The sequence below is a fragment of the Seriola aureovittata genome, chromosome 10 (genome assembly GCF_021018895.1).
Source record: "Seriola aureovittata isolate HTS-2021-v1 ecotype China chromosome 10, ASM2101889v1, whole genome shotgun sequence".
NCBI classification, from domain to species: domain Eukaryota; kingdom Metazoa; phylum Chordata; class Actinopteri; order Carangiformes; family Carangidae; genus Seriola; species Seriola aureovittata.
In genome coordinates this window covers 15,550,915-15,562,665 of record NC_079373.1, presented here as the reverse complement: position 1 = coordinate 15,562,665, position 11,751 = coordinate 15,550,915, and the positions used below count along the sequence as shown (strand labels likewise).

General features: G+C 40.2%; 2 protein-coding genes and 1 long non-coding RNA gene across 4 annotated transcripts; 2 read left to right on the top strand and 1 right to left on the bottom strand.

Moving 5' to 3' along the window:
* Positions 1-521: 521 nt before the first annotated feature.
* Positions 522-10,807, bottom strand: LOC130176447 (uncharacterized). The gene is made up of 2 exons (XR_008828867.1): positions 10,530-10,807; positions 522-1,075 (listed from the first exon to the last, which is right to left on the bottom strand). It is a non-coding gene; the product is annotated as an uncharacterized LOC130176447 (long non-coding RNA).
* LOC130176442 (B-cadherin-like) lies at positions 1,103-7,367 on the top strand. 2 transcript variants are annotated; one of them, XM_056387537.1, is made up of 15 exons: positions 1,103-1,640; positions 2,127-2,222; positions 2,324-2,473; positions 2,574-2,729; positions 2,835-2,976; positions 3,067-3,239; positions 3,329-3,457; positions 3,549-3,734; positions 3,835-4,079; positions 4,198-4,340; positions 4,457-4,681; positions 4,774-4,998; positions 5,094-5,224; positions 5,969-6,112; positions 6,228-7,367. In XM_056387537.1, exons 1-15 carry the CDS (start codon positions 1,578-1,580, stop codon positions 6,477-6,479), a joined length of 2,460 nt encoding a protein of 819 aa, XP_056243512.1. In that variant the 5' UTR covers positions 1,103-1,577; the 3' UTR covers positions 6,480-7,367. The 2 variants fall into 2 exon arrangements, with proteins under 2 accessions (XP_056243512.1, XP_056243511.1); XM_056387536.1 differs by having other exon boundaries at positions 2,115-2,222.
* si:dkey-30c15.13 (uncharacterized protein LOC558731 homolog) lies at positions 7,506-9,830 on the top strand. Its single transcript, XM_056387543.1, has 7 exons — positions 7,506-7,848; positions 7,992-8,153; positions 8,244-8,354; positions 8,438-8,494; positions 8,583-8,693; positions 8,937-9,083; positions 9,366-9,830. The coding sequence occupies exons 2-7, from the start codon at positions 7,992-7,994 to the stop codon at positions 9,417-9,419; spliced, it is 642 nt and encodes a 213-aa protein (XP_056243518.1). The 5' UTR covers positions 7,506-7,848; the 3' UTR covers positions 9,420-9,830.
* Positions 10,808-11,751: the final 944 nt, after the last annotated feature.

Here is an 11,751-nt window from a genome sequence, read left to right as displayed (position 1 = left end):
AACCATAAATAAAATACATTATTATTATGTACAGTCAAGCTATCTACAGTATAGATTTACAATAGCCCATAGTATAGAGTGGTAGCACAGTAGGCTGGTTATCTAAAAATCTATATGATCTAAGTAATTATTTAATGAATTGACTGATATTATCATCTAGGAATTAAAAATATATATATTCAGACAACATGACTAGCAGAAGAGAGTTTGCATAGGCCTCTGCAAAATGAAAGCCAGGCGGGTGGTTCTGGCATATGCATGCAGAGGTATAAGAGATGTTAGGATGATATTTATGAATACAGCCTGCAGTTGTTTGTTTAAGTCGCAGAGAGAGCGGATAGATGTTGATGAAACATCGAGCAGCGATGTCTCTGGGACTTTGGGGCAAAGTGAGCAAACAATCAAAATACTCTTCCCAACACATTCAGTTTAAATCACCAATACATCAAAGCAACTAATATGTGCTTAGTGGGTATACATTTTCATAGTTGTTTGAATTTATAAATTAGTAGAAAAATATCTTCTCAGTTTTTTAATGTTTATTAAACAAGTAGTCACTTTCCTGTCCAGTGAAATGGAAAAAAACTCAAAATAACAAAAAGGAAGTTATGCTGAACACAAAATGTTTTGCTATCTCAACATAAAATTTTTTCACTGCTTCCGTTACAGTTTCCTTTTTTTTTTTTCCATCTCTTAATACTATTTCAGCTGCTTCTTCATACAAATTCAAGCCAGCAACACAGTTTAGCTTCAGTTTGTGCAGAAGCCACCAATCCCACATTTTCAAGTTTTGTATAAATGTACTGTCTTTAATGTGGTTGTCAGAGTTGACACTCCACTCACTAATGGCAAAGACATTTGGATTTAAAAGTGAGGAAATAAAAAAGGCCAACTTACATTTTGAACAATGCAGAGAATGTGATGTCTAAAGATGTGTGGGAAACAGAGTTTTCAAAATAAACTGCTAATGTATTCGTTGCCGAGCGTCATGGGAGACAACCTGATCCTCAAGTGTTTTGTAAACATGTGCATGATGTCCTCAGAGAAAAAGTTCAGCCCCAGTGGTCCCAGTATCCTGCCAACAAAATCAAAGTGAGGGGATATATTTTAATACATGTCGTTAGTAATGCATATTTTTCTGCAGTTCCTCATTTCAAGGTCCTTATTTATAATTTTAGAGGTTATAAATCCATGTTGCAGAAACATCATTTTTTAAAAGCCCAGAGTGGAAAGCGTTACCTGCATAAACACAGACACCTGCATGTCTGAAGGTGCCTGAGGTCACCTTTAGCTTCCTTGTTTTTCACCCACCCCTCACTGATAAAATCAAACAACTACTCAGCATCAGTGGGAGCAAAATAGAGTAAACACGCTTACTGTTGCCACAGGCAGTTTAAAGGCTGAATGCTTAAAATGAATGAAGAAATTATTAATTATACTGACTGAGGAACTCTGAAGGTGAAAACCTCTCAAAAAGGAGAGTTAGTAAAACAAAAAACAAACTTGGCAGTCTGCCACTGGAGCAAAGCAGCAGATCCAGTCCAGAGGACGGTTGAAGGCAGATTTGTCGGGTCTCTATGCTGAAGGAGATGATGAATAGCTCGACTTTGAGGGTGCTCTTTTTACTCTGCCAAGTCCAGGTGAGTGTTAGACACAGCAGTAATAAGGTCAGTTTTGTTTGTTTTTTTGTGGTGTTTTTTGGTGGTTTATTGTTCAGCCCAACTGTATATTATTATTTTTTCAATGTTAATTTAGTAATTTAGTTAATTTAGTTTTTCACAAGATATGGAGGTATATATTTTTGTCTTAATTTAATGAAGAAAATATTTTTTCTGTTTTCTGAATGGCTCTTCTTGTGTTCTTTTCAGAAAAGCAAAACATATATTTATTTTGTATAATTCATTTGTGTGTGTGTGTGTTTGTGTGTGTGTGCTTGTGTGTGTATGTGTGTGTGAGAGAGAGTTCATTATTATCTAATACTTGAATCTTGAATATAAAAAAATTAAGCCTTCCCACACCTGAAAAGTATTGGACCCCCATTACACGATTATCAGTATTATTGTAAAAAAACAAAACAAAAAAAAACAGTATGTTCAGTATGTCCTTGGATATAGTCTGTTCCTCAGTGTTTAGCTGCTCTGGCTGCGACAGGGATCCAACCACACTATCCAAACAATAGAAACTGCTCTCATAATGGAAACCCAGGAAACAAGAATCTTGAGGTAAATTTTCTGGTATTTTTTTGTAATCTTAAAATAGTTTTATTAGATTACAAGTAAATATTTGATTTGAGATCCTGGTTCCTGCCTCCTGATTCAAACAGAACATCTCTGATATGGACCTTCAGCAACTCTCCACCATTCAGTTTCCACACGTGTCTGGCAGTTTGAAACGCATGAAGAGGGAGTGGGTTATTCCAGCAATTAACTTTCCAGAAAATGACAGGGGTCCATATCCCAAATTCATGGTGAAGGTAAATACAGCAGCAATAAATTAATTACATTGTTTTGAATGCATTTACATTAAATGTACTAAGCCTTCTTGACTGAAATATCTTTACTGTTGTGCTTTAGATTAAGTCAAGCAATCAGGAAAAGGTGGCGATAACCTACAAGATCTCTGGACCAGGGGCTGATCAGCCCCCTGAGGGTGTGTTTACTGTTGATCGGCGATCTGGGGTGCTGTATGTGACACAGCCACTGGACAGGGAGAAGACAGCCAAATACACTGTGAGCTAAAACAAAGCATAACCTCAATCTAAACTACAGTATGTCTTAATCCTTAAACACAAGTACTGTTAATAAATATTATACTACATGTGCTGTGTGTTACAGCTGTTGGCCCATGCACTGAATGAGGGAATTAAGGCTGAGGAGCCAATGGCACTCATTATTAATGTCATTGACCAGAATGACAACGCTCCACAGTTCACTCAGAACTCTTTCTATGGCAGAGTGAGCGAAAGTGCTGAAGTTGGTGAGAAAACAATAAAAGCTGGAGTCCTCTAAACTTGACTTGACTTCCAAAAATGTGAATCTCAAGTCACTTTTGTATTGTTGTCAACAGATGACTCTGTCATCAGGGTAACAGCGGTGGATAAAGATGACGCACAAACAAACAATGCAATAATCAGGTATCGGATAAAGTCTCAGACGCCTCAAATGCCCAAAGGAGACATGTTCGCCATAAACCCAGTGAGTGGAACTATCAGTGTGGCAGCAGGTGGACTGGACAGAGAGGTAAAGGAGTCATACAGTGTGAACGCCACTCTCCTCTTTCCAAGACTTTCTCATGTCTCATTTCCATTGCTAATCACTTCCCTGTTAAGACTCAGCCAGAGTACCAGCTGATGATTGAAGCTGCTGACATGGAGGGGGATGGGCTATCGTCCACCTGCACCGTTATCATTAGCATCACTGACAGCAACGATAATGCTCCACAATTCACCGTCACATCTGTGAGTTGAAAAAGTCCAAATACTTCATAATGATGTATAAATAAGTTTGATCATGAGCTACATTTAGCATGTTTGTCTCGCTCTCTCCCAGATATCCACATCGGCCCCTGAGAATGAGGCTGGAGTGGAGGTAGTAAGGCTGAAGGTCACTGACAAGGACGAGTTAGGATCTCCAAATGCCAACACTAAATATTCAATAATCAAAGGCAACAAGGGGGGAGACTTCAACGTCACCACAGGCTCCAGTAAAATGGAGGGAATCATCACCACAGTCAAGGTCAGAACATGTCAGTTTACTTTTATTAATGAGTATCTGATGTTTTCCTCAATGTCCAGAGTACATCATACTTTTTCCCTTGCTCTCCACCACCTCCAAGGAATTGGATTTTGAGACCACTCCCATTTTTACTCTGCTGGTAGTGGTGACAAATGAGGTGCCGTACTCGGATCCAGTGTCTGCGTCGACAGCCACAGTCACCATAACAGTTGTGGACAAGAACGAGCCTCCTGTTTTCAGTCCAGCAGAGATCCATGTGAGCATCTCAGAGGACTTGAAAATGGGGAGGTCTGTTGTCAGCCTGAGCGCTAAGGACCCAGACACAGCCAGGAAACAGAGTGTTAGGTAATAGAAAACCCATACACACATGCTGTTTACATATCAACACACGCATGTATGCGTTTTTTATGAATGTACGCTCTTCTATTAAAGTTCTAAATCAGGTTGTTTCTCTTTCCTCCAGATATAAACTACACAATGACTCTGCAAGGTGGCTGAGTATTGATGAGGACACAGGATCGGTCAAAGTTAAAGGCAGCCTGGATAGAGAATCACACTCTGTCAAAGACAGCAAATACACAGTCCTGATTCTGGGTTACGACAATGGTTGTTTTTTTTTTTCTTACAAAACAGTTGTAGCCTTCTTTCCCCTTAACTTAATTTTAACATTGACTGAACAATAACCCTGCTGAATCCTTTTTTTTTTTTTTTCACGCTTCCAGATACTGTTCCAGCTACAGGGACAGGTACTCTGGTTGTGACATTATTGGATGTGAACGATCATCGTCCAGTGATCAAGCAGAGGAAAGCCAGTCTATGCAACAAGGACGCTGTTCCTGTTCAGCTGGACATAGTGGACCTAGACGGACCAGGTCATGCTGGACCGTTTACTGTGGATCTTCTAGGAGAGCACAGGATCAACTGGACTATTACCACCAATTCCACAAGCAAGACAGCTCACTAACAGCATACATACCCAGTGACAAGATGTAGGATTTGACTCCTTGAGTGTTAATTCTGCATCTTTTGTCCATTGCAGGCAATGCGGCAGCCTTGGCCCCCAAACGTGAGTTGTCACCCGGGAACTATTATGTGCTCATGCGTATCTTTGATGTCGGCGCGCTCTACCAAGACAGCACACTGGATGTAGAGGTGTGCGAATGTCAAGGGGCTGTTTCCAACTGCTTTATCTCACACCCTGCCCCTCGTCTGCACATTTCTTCTCTTGCAACGTCCGTCCTGGGAGCAATCTTTTGTCTTCTTTGTATGTAGCAGATCTTTCTTATTCATCCTATATGCTAAATTTTTTTTGGTTCACTCCACTGCCTTTACTTATTCCGATTTTTCTTTTAACCTCAGTGCTGCTTCTGCTACTACTGTTGTTGTTGTTGCGGATGAGGAGGTCGGAGAAGAATGGGCCTTTTCTTGAAGACCTACCAAGAGACAACATCTTTTACTATGATGAGGAGGGAGGAGGTGAAGAAGACCAGGTAGGAGCAAGAAGGTGGAGAGTTGTCAGATGTCTCCCTACACTGTCTAATAAAACTCTTTTTCTGTCTAAAAGTGACAGGGATGGAAGTGGTAAGGGCCTTACACATGTAACTATAATTAATTTTATCTAGACTGGTTTTACCTGATGTAATCTAATCCTGTAAGAGCTACGAGTAAAAGAGGCCATATTGGTTACAGATGCACATTGTAGAGGGTCAGTGGAGGATAAATCAACCTACTGGGTCTACCTCAGGCTGACAGTCATCAACAGGGAAATAGGCAGGCTCATGAAACACATACAAGGACCAGAGAAAAGCAGAAGGTGGTCAAAAAGCTTGAGAGTCATGAAAACTAAGGCAGGCAGACTAGAAGGTGAAATAGCTGGGTAGCAACAGTGACAAAGCATTATGGACAGTGCAGGAAAGGGATAAAGGCTAAAAATTTATCGAGGTGGTGTGGAGGCTCAGGTGGTGGACGGGAAAAATCCATTAGGAGAGTGAAAGAAGGTACTGTTTTTAGTGATGCAACAAGACATAGATAAGATAGACGAGGTAGGGGGTAACTTAGGTGAAACCGTGACACTCACAGCAGACATGAAAAGGTGATGATTACACTACATTACCCTTGCTGCCTGACACACTTAACCCCTGAGTCAAGCTAAAGTTTGAGGCTGATTTTGTTGAGGCTGCTCTATGTCAGAAATTTTTCGATGGGAGACTGGCAAATGATTAATTTTTCTTCAGGAGTATGACCTGAGCCAGCTTCACAGAGGGCTGGATAACCGTCCCGAGGTCCTCTGCACCGATGTGTTTCCCATTGTCCAGAGCCACCCACGCTACCGCCTACAACTCCAAGCCAATGAGGAGATTGGCACATTTATTGCAGACGTGAGTGATGTTAAGATTTTATACATTAGACCTATAGTTTGATTACTAGAATAGTATTTATGTCAGAGTTGTGTATGAGTGCTATAATAAGATGTTTCATTGATTATCCCTCTAGAACGTGTGTGCCGCAGACAGTGATCCCACAGCTCTCCCTTACGACTCTCTCCTGGTGTTTGACTATGAGGGCGTTGGCTCTGAGGCGGGTTCGCTCAGTTCCATCAACTCCTCAGACTCAGATGAGGAGCAAAACTATCAGAGCTTGGCCCACTGGGGGCCGCGTTTCAACAGATTAGCTGACCTGTACACAGGCGGGATAGAGGAGGACGATGACACAGAAACATTGCCAGGAAAAACAGAATGGGTCTGACGTGCTCATGTGTATCTAAAGCTCCCGCTGTGACATTTTTCCAGACTTGGCTGTGGTCTGAGATAGAAGATGCACATGCTCAGTTCATGCATCACTCTAAGCTTTCCTCGTCTGTTTATTTTATTAGGTTATTGCTGGAATTTGTGGGTCCTTTTACAAACTAAACAATATTTAATAGTATGTGTGTCCTGAGCTTACAGTAATGATGTCATGTTAGGTATATTGTTTCACTGGCTCCACGCCAAAACCTCATTGCACAAATTAAAGTAAACATAATTTACTCTGTATTGAGCGACAGCTTTACTCACGAGTGCGATTGGATTTCTAATTTATGGGCAAGATTTGAAGACGTGAGTTTGAACAAGGGTTGGCAGTTCACTGCATTGGCGGGCCCGTGTTGGAACTCGTAGTTAAGCAGCACCAACATCAGACTCTCTGCATCATCGAAGACATGATCTCAAAGAGAGGTTTATAATAATGAAGTGATAGCAGAGCTGTTGAAAAAATCCTGGGTTGGCAACAAAGCTGCGACACTTAGATTATTTCCCTGATATTTCTCAAATAAAACCTTCTCTCGCATTACTGGAAACTAATTTCTTCTTTTCTTCAACACATTGCCCAAAGTTCCTCAAGGCTCAGTCATATGTTTTTATTTTTTCTTCCGCCATGCGAAATATCATCTATAAGCTCAATGTTTCTTGTGGTAATGTGTATGAGACACTGTTGCTGCGTAGTTTTTAGTGCAGAACTTGCACTGTTGCCCCTGTGAAGGATATTTGTTAATGATGTTTTAACATTTTATAATGTTTTTTTTAACATTGCTTTTGTTCACTTGCTTTTATTTGTTATATTTTATGATTATGCCTTTTTGATTATTAAAAACCTTTTGAGAATGTTTTTATTTGTGAACTTGGTTTATGTTTTCATTTAAACATGTATTTTGGTTCTTATACTATATTATGAATGTAAGGGTGAACGTAAGGTGCAGGATGAGATGAGAGTTATGTTTACCTGAGAGAATGGGTAATGAAGTTAGGACAGAAAATATAATCTAAACCAGTCTCTGAAATGAAACCAGCCCTCTGATACTACAGTAAGCTTTGCCAAGCTGATAAGCTCTTTTGTCATGACCAGTCATCTCCCTGAACTGCTTTCTCAAGAGTGAACTTTAACCATTCACTGTCAACTAACTCAACTGAACTTTGACTCTCTGAGTTTACTGTATTACACTGAAGAGTTTGAGTAGCAGTGAGGAAAAACTGTCTGTTTAAATCTGTTTAAATGTTTCTTATTTTAGTTAGATGACATTTCCAGCTCGTATGAGGCCGTGTGGATAAATGAGTAAAAAGCCTTACAACATTTGGGGAAGGTAAGTGGTCACGTAGACTGAAATCAAGTGTGGAAATCTGATCTGTGTGGATCACTACTGGTATGTTGAAGTAATATATGGGTTGGGCGTTTCCAACATCCATTCTGTTTTCCTACATGTTCCCCTTTTTTCTTTCAAAACAGATGACACAGAACATGTTTCAGGAGGGGCTGTACCATGTGTTTTTTAAGGAGACACCTTCAACCCGCCCACAGAACCAGGTTACCAATCATGAGGAGCTGGACAATGTCAGGATTCATCGTTGGTTTGGGACTGTGGTTAACATCAGACTTTTAGTTGCTGGGGTGAGATGCTATACGTCCTTGTGCTTGTCCAAACCGTTGGTTAACATAGTTTACCAGCTTTTTTAACAGTCTGCGTCTGTTTCCCCTCAGGTGGTTCAAGTCATCAGTGCTTTAGCTTGTATACTAAGCACAGTCACCCATGCATGTGTGAGCTACAACTGCTCCATCTCCATGACAACACCAGTATGGTCAAGCCTATTTGTGAGTCCACTCAATGCAAAGTCTTTTAGACAGAAACAGAAACAGAGTCAAATACTGGCTCATAACTGTTTGTGTGTTTACAGTATGTTGCTGCTGGGTGTCTGGCAATAGAGGTTCAGAGGAAAGCTAATAAATTAAAGGTAAATGCTTCGTTTAATATTTTTTTTTGTAACTTTTTTTTCTTATGTTATCAACTGCCTCACTTGATTTTGTATCAACAATAAATAGATCATCATCCTGATGGGCCTGAACCTCTTTAGTCTACTGTTTGGATTCTCTGCTCTCCTGGCCAACAGTCTCAAAGCTGCAGAACCTGCTGCACTCAGCACAAAGCAACAGGTAATTCTGCAATTCTTTGGATTCTTGTTATATTAATTTATAACATGGAAATTGTGTTAAGATCATTCTGTTTGTTTCTTACAAGAGATCCATCAATATCACAGGATGGCAAATTTCTTACTGCTATGAAAAGCCTGTTTTAACATCAGTCTTTATATACTGAATGTGTGGAATTAAATGCTTTCTGACCTGTGTGTAAACTGTCTTTTCTTACTCGCTCCCTGTTGTTTTGTTCCTCACCAGCGTGCTGGCTCATATGTTGCGAGGGGAAGCTCCATAGCATTCTCTGTACAGTGTTTTCTGGCATCAATCTACATACTTTTCCTGTCCTGGAGAGGCCTGCGTCGCTACAGTCCTCCCCATACTCAGACCTACAGCCGCCTCTCACAGGTAAATATAGAAGGATAGGATACACAGAATGACCCGGGCGTAAGAGAGAGATTGGTTCACCATTAACTTGGGTCCTGTGGTCAATTCCGGTTCTTGAATAGTCAGGAATACAGTTTAACTCTATTAGCTGTTGTCAATTGTTTTGTGGGCGTTTGCGCTTTAGATAATTTTCCAGTGAAATAAATCACAAATACCAAATTTATAAGAACAATATTCAGTCTGGATTATCACACACTGTGGTATTTAATGCCATCTGATTGTTCTTTGCTCCTTTTTGGGCAGGATCCAGATGAAACCAACGGACCTCTACTGGAACAAGTGGAGTATAATCTGTGAAACTCAAACATCTAAAATATCTTCTTTTCTTTTAGATTTACTGTACATGTGTAAGTTTTTCTGAAAAATCCACTTGCTCACTGGGACAGGGATATTCACACTGCTGTAGACACACTCCTGCTTGCACAGCTTTTGTAAAAGTAGTTACTGTTGTTGACCGGGGACTGTATGAATTTTTTGTGCACTTTTGAGTTAATAATGTTTAAAATGTGATGAAATTGTAGTATGCTGCCTGACTGATTACTGGGATTCTCAATAAGTTGAAATTTACTTACCAAAACGATGAAGAATTGCATCAACAAATTCAAAAGCTAAAGAAATAAACTGCGTGTTAAACAGCCAACGGTGTACATCAAGAACCACAATGACTTATTAAACTGCAATTTGCTAATAAAGTTTACATGCTTAACATTTGCTGAAAGCAGTGCACATCCTTGCACATCAAAAACACCTTTGTGACAGCCTATAGTAAATCTATGTCTATGTAGAATTGCTGATAACACAAAGCTATCTGATCATTTAAATCATTTTCAATGTTCTCCTTTGTATGAAACGCCTCGTTGGGGGTCCAGACATCACTTCCTGGTCCTATTGACGTCAACACTTTCTCTTGGTGCTGCCCAACTGCAAGATGGACACCCCCTGCAAGCTTGGCTTAGCACAACACATAACTACTTTTAATGAAAAGTTTTCTTAGCAATTGCCTGGAGAGATGTACTTCATTTCTCCACGGTTTTCCACTGCTCCAAACATTGTAGTGTGTGTGAGCCCGCACTTCAAGGAGGAGTGCTTCAGAAACCACGCACAGTTAGAGCTTCATTTAAACAACGGTTATTTCTGTAATTCACACTTAATGTGGCTGAACAGGAGACTCAGGCTCACAGCCTATCAGTCTGCATTGTTATTGTGGATTTGTGATGTTAACGCATTACCACGACCTGGTAGTGTTAGTAAGAAGCAGCAGCAAAGGGCTTGAACGTTTGTCAATATTGACATGCTGTACGTCTTTCCCTCCATTATTATTAATATTATTATCCAACACGGGTTTCTCAGTATTACTAAAGTATTCCAGGTTATGACTATTGTTATCAGAAGTCTTTGCAGACTTACCAACGTTTTGATTAGCAGCACTCTTCATATTTCTCCCTCCTTCCGATTGCAGGACGCTTGTTTTCTGCACCAGTCCAGCTTGTGAAGGTGGATCAGGTTTATCATCTTCTGGTTCAACTCTTGCTCAAAACGATAAGGCAGAACCGAAGCCGCCACAATCGTTTGTTTTTCCCTTAAAGTGCCCTGAGGCTCTAACAGAGCATTTCAAAGAGAGGTTGAATAGAGTACAGTATAAAGTGTACAGAAAAAAAAACATTAAAGCATGTAAATCTATTTTAGTTGACACCAAGAATGAAATGATTAACACTTCAAATGCTTTTACAGCTGTCCTAGTTTTACAGTTTTTCTCATTTTCACAGATGCTGCTGTGTGAACACTAGAGGGCAGCATTGCCAGAGGTTTTTCATGTTGAAGTCCAGTCTGAAACAGATCAACTTCCTCTGTTTAGTGTAAGAATAGAGGGTGAAATTGTTTTCACTTAAGACCACGGATGCCTACTTGGTGCATGAGATGACAGTGTGGTCCGTCGAATATGGAATAATTGCTATAATTTACTGTTTTAATCTGATTAGCACTGAGTGTAAATCTTCAGTAAGCCTCCATCGATTTCTTCATGTTTTGAACTGATCCACAGCACATATTTTTATTGAACTAAGAGAGATTGTGAATACGTCTTACACCACCTTTGCATAACACTAAACCTAATTCTTACCAGAAAACCAAGTTACAGCCCAAACCCAGACCTAACAAAAGTGGCCTAAAACTAAAGCTGCTCCTCGCAAAGAGATTCCCAAGCCTACACAGAGTACAGACACAGTGAAGGGTGTGGTGTGTTTGAGTATTTAAATGATGGAGAATTTCATTGAGAATATAAAGCAAGGTCATACACCACTCTTGTAGAGCACACACACACATTCTAACCGAATTGTGCAAGTGAAAAAAATCACAGAGCAGCTACTTTCTCACGGCATGTCTGGCTAACAGCTTCCAGCTGTTGCCTGGTTGGGAGAGCTGCTATGGGAACACACCGAGTACAAAGAGTAACATGGGATTCATTAGTAAATGGACACAGAAGGAGAATAAAAGAAAGCAGGATGATGAGGTTTGTTGTCCTCAAAGAAACTGACAATTGATTTCTCTGGTAGAAACCGCTTTCCTATTGGGTGCAGCATCACAACTACTGTTTGAGCATGTGTTCACACACTATGTAGTTTGTGTTTCA

Coding starts and splice junctions, on each gene's coding strand:
- LOC130176442 (XM_056387536.1), top strand. CDS start 1,578: ATGCTGAAGGAGATGATGAATAGCTCGACTTTGAGGGTGCTCTTTTTA. Junction 4,080..4,197: donor GCCAGGAAACAGAGTGTTAG/GTAATAGAAAAC, acceptor TCTTTCCTCCAG/ATATAAACTACACAATGACT. Junction 4,682..4,773: donor TATTACCACCAATTCCACAA/GCAAGACAGCTC, acceptor TGTCCATTGCAG/GCAATGCGGCAGCCTTGGCC.
- si:dkey-30c15.13 (XM_056387543.1), top strand. CDS start 7,992: ATGACACAGAACATGTTTCAGGAGGGGCTGTACCATGTGTTTTTTAAG. Junction 8,495..8,582: donor GGAAAGCTAATAAATTAAAG/GTAAATGCTTCG, acceptor AACAATAAATAG/ATCATCATCCTGATGGGCCT. Junction 9,084..9,365: donor CCTACAGCCGCCTCTCACAG/GTAAATATAGAA, acceptor CTTTTTGGGCAG/GATCCAGATGAAACCAACGG.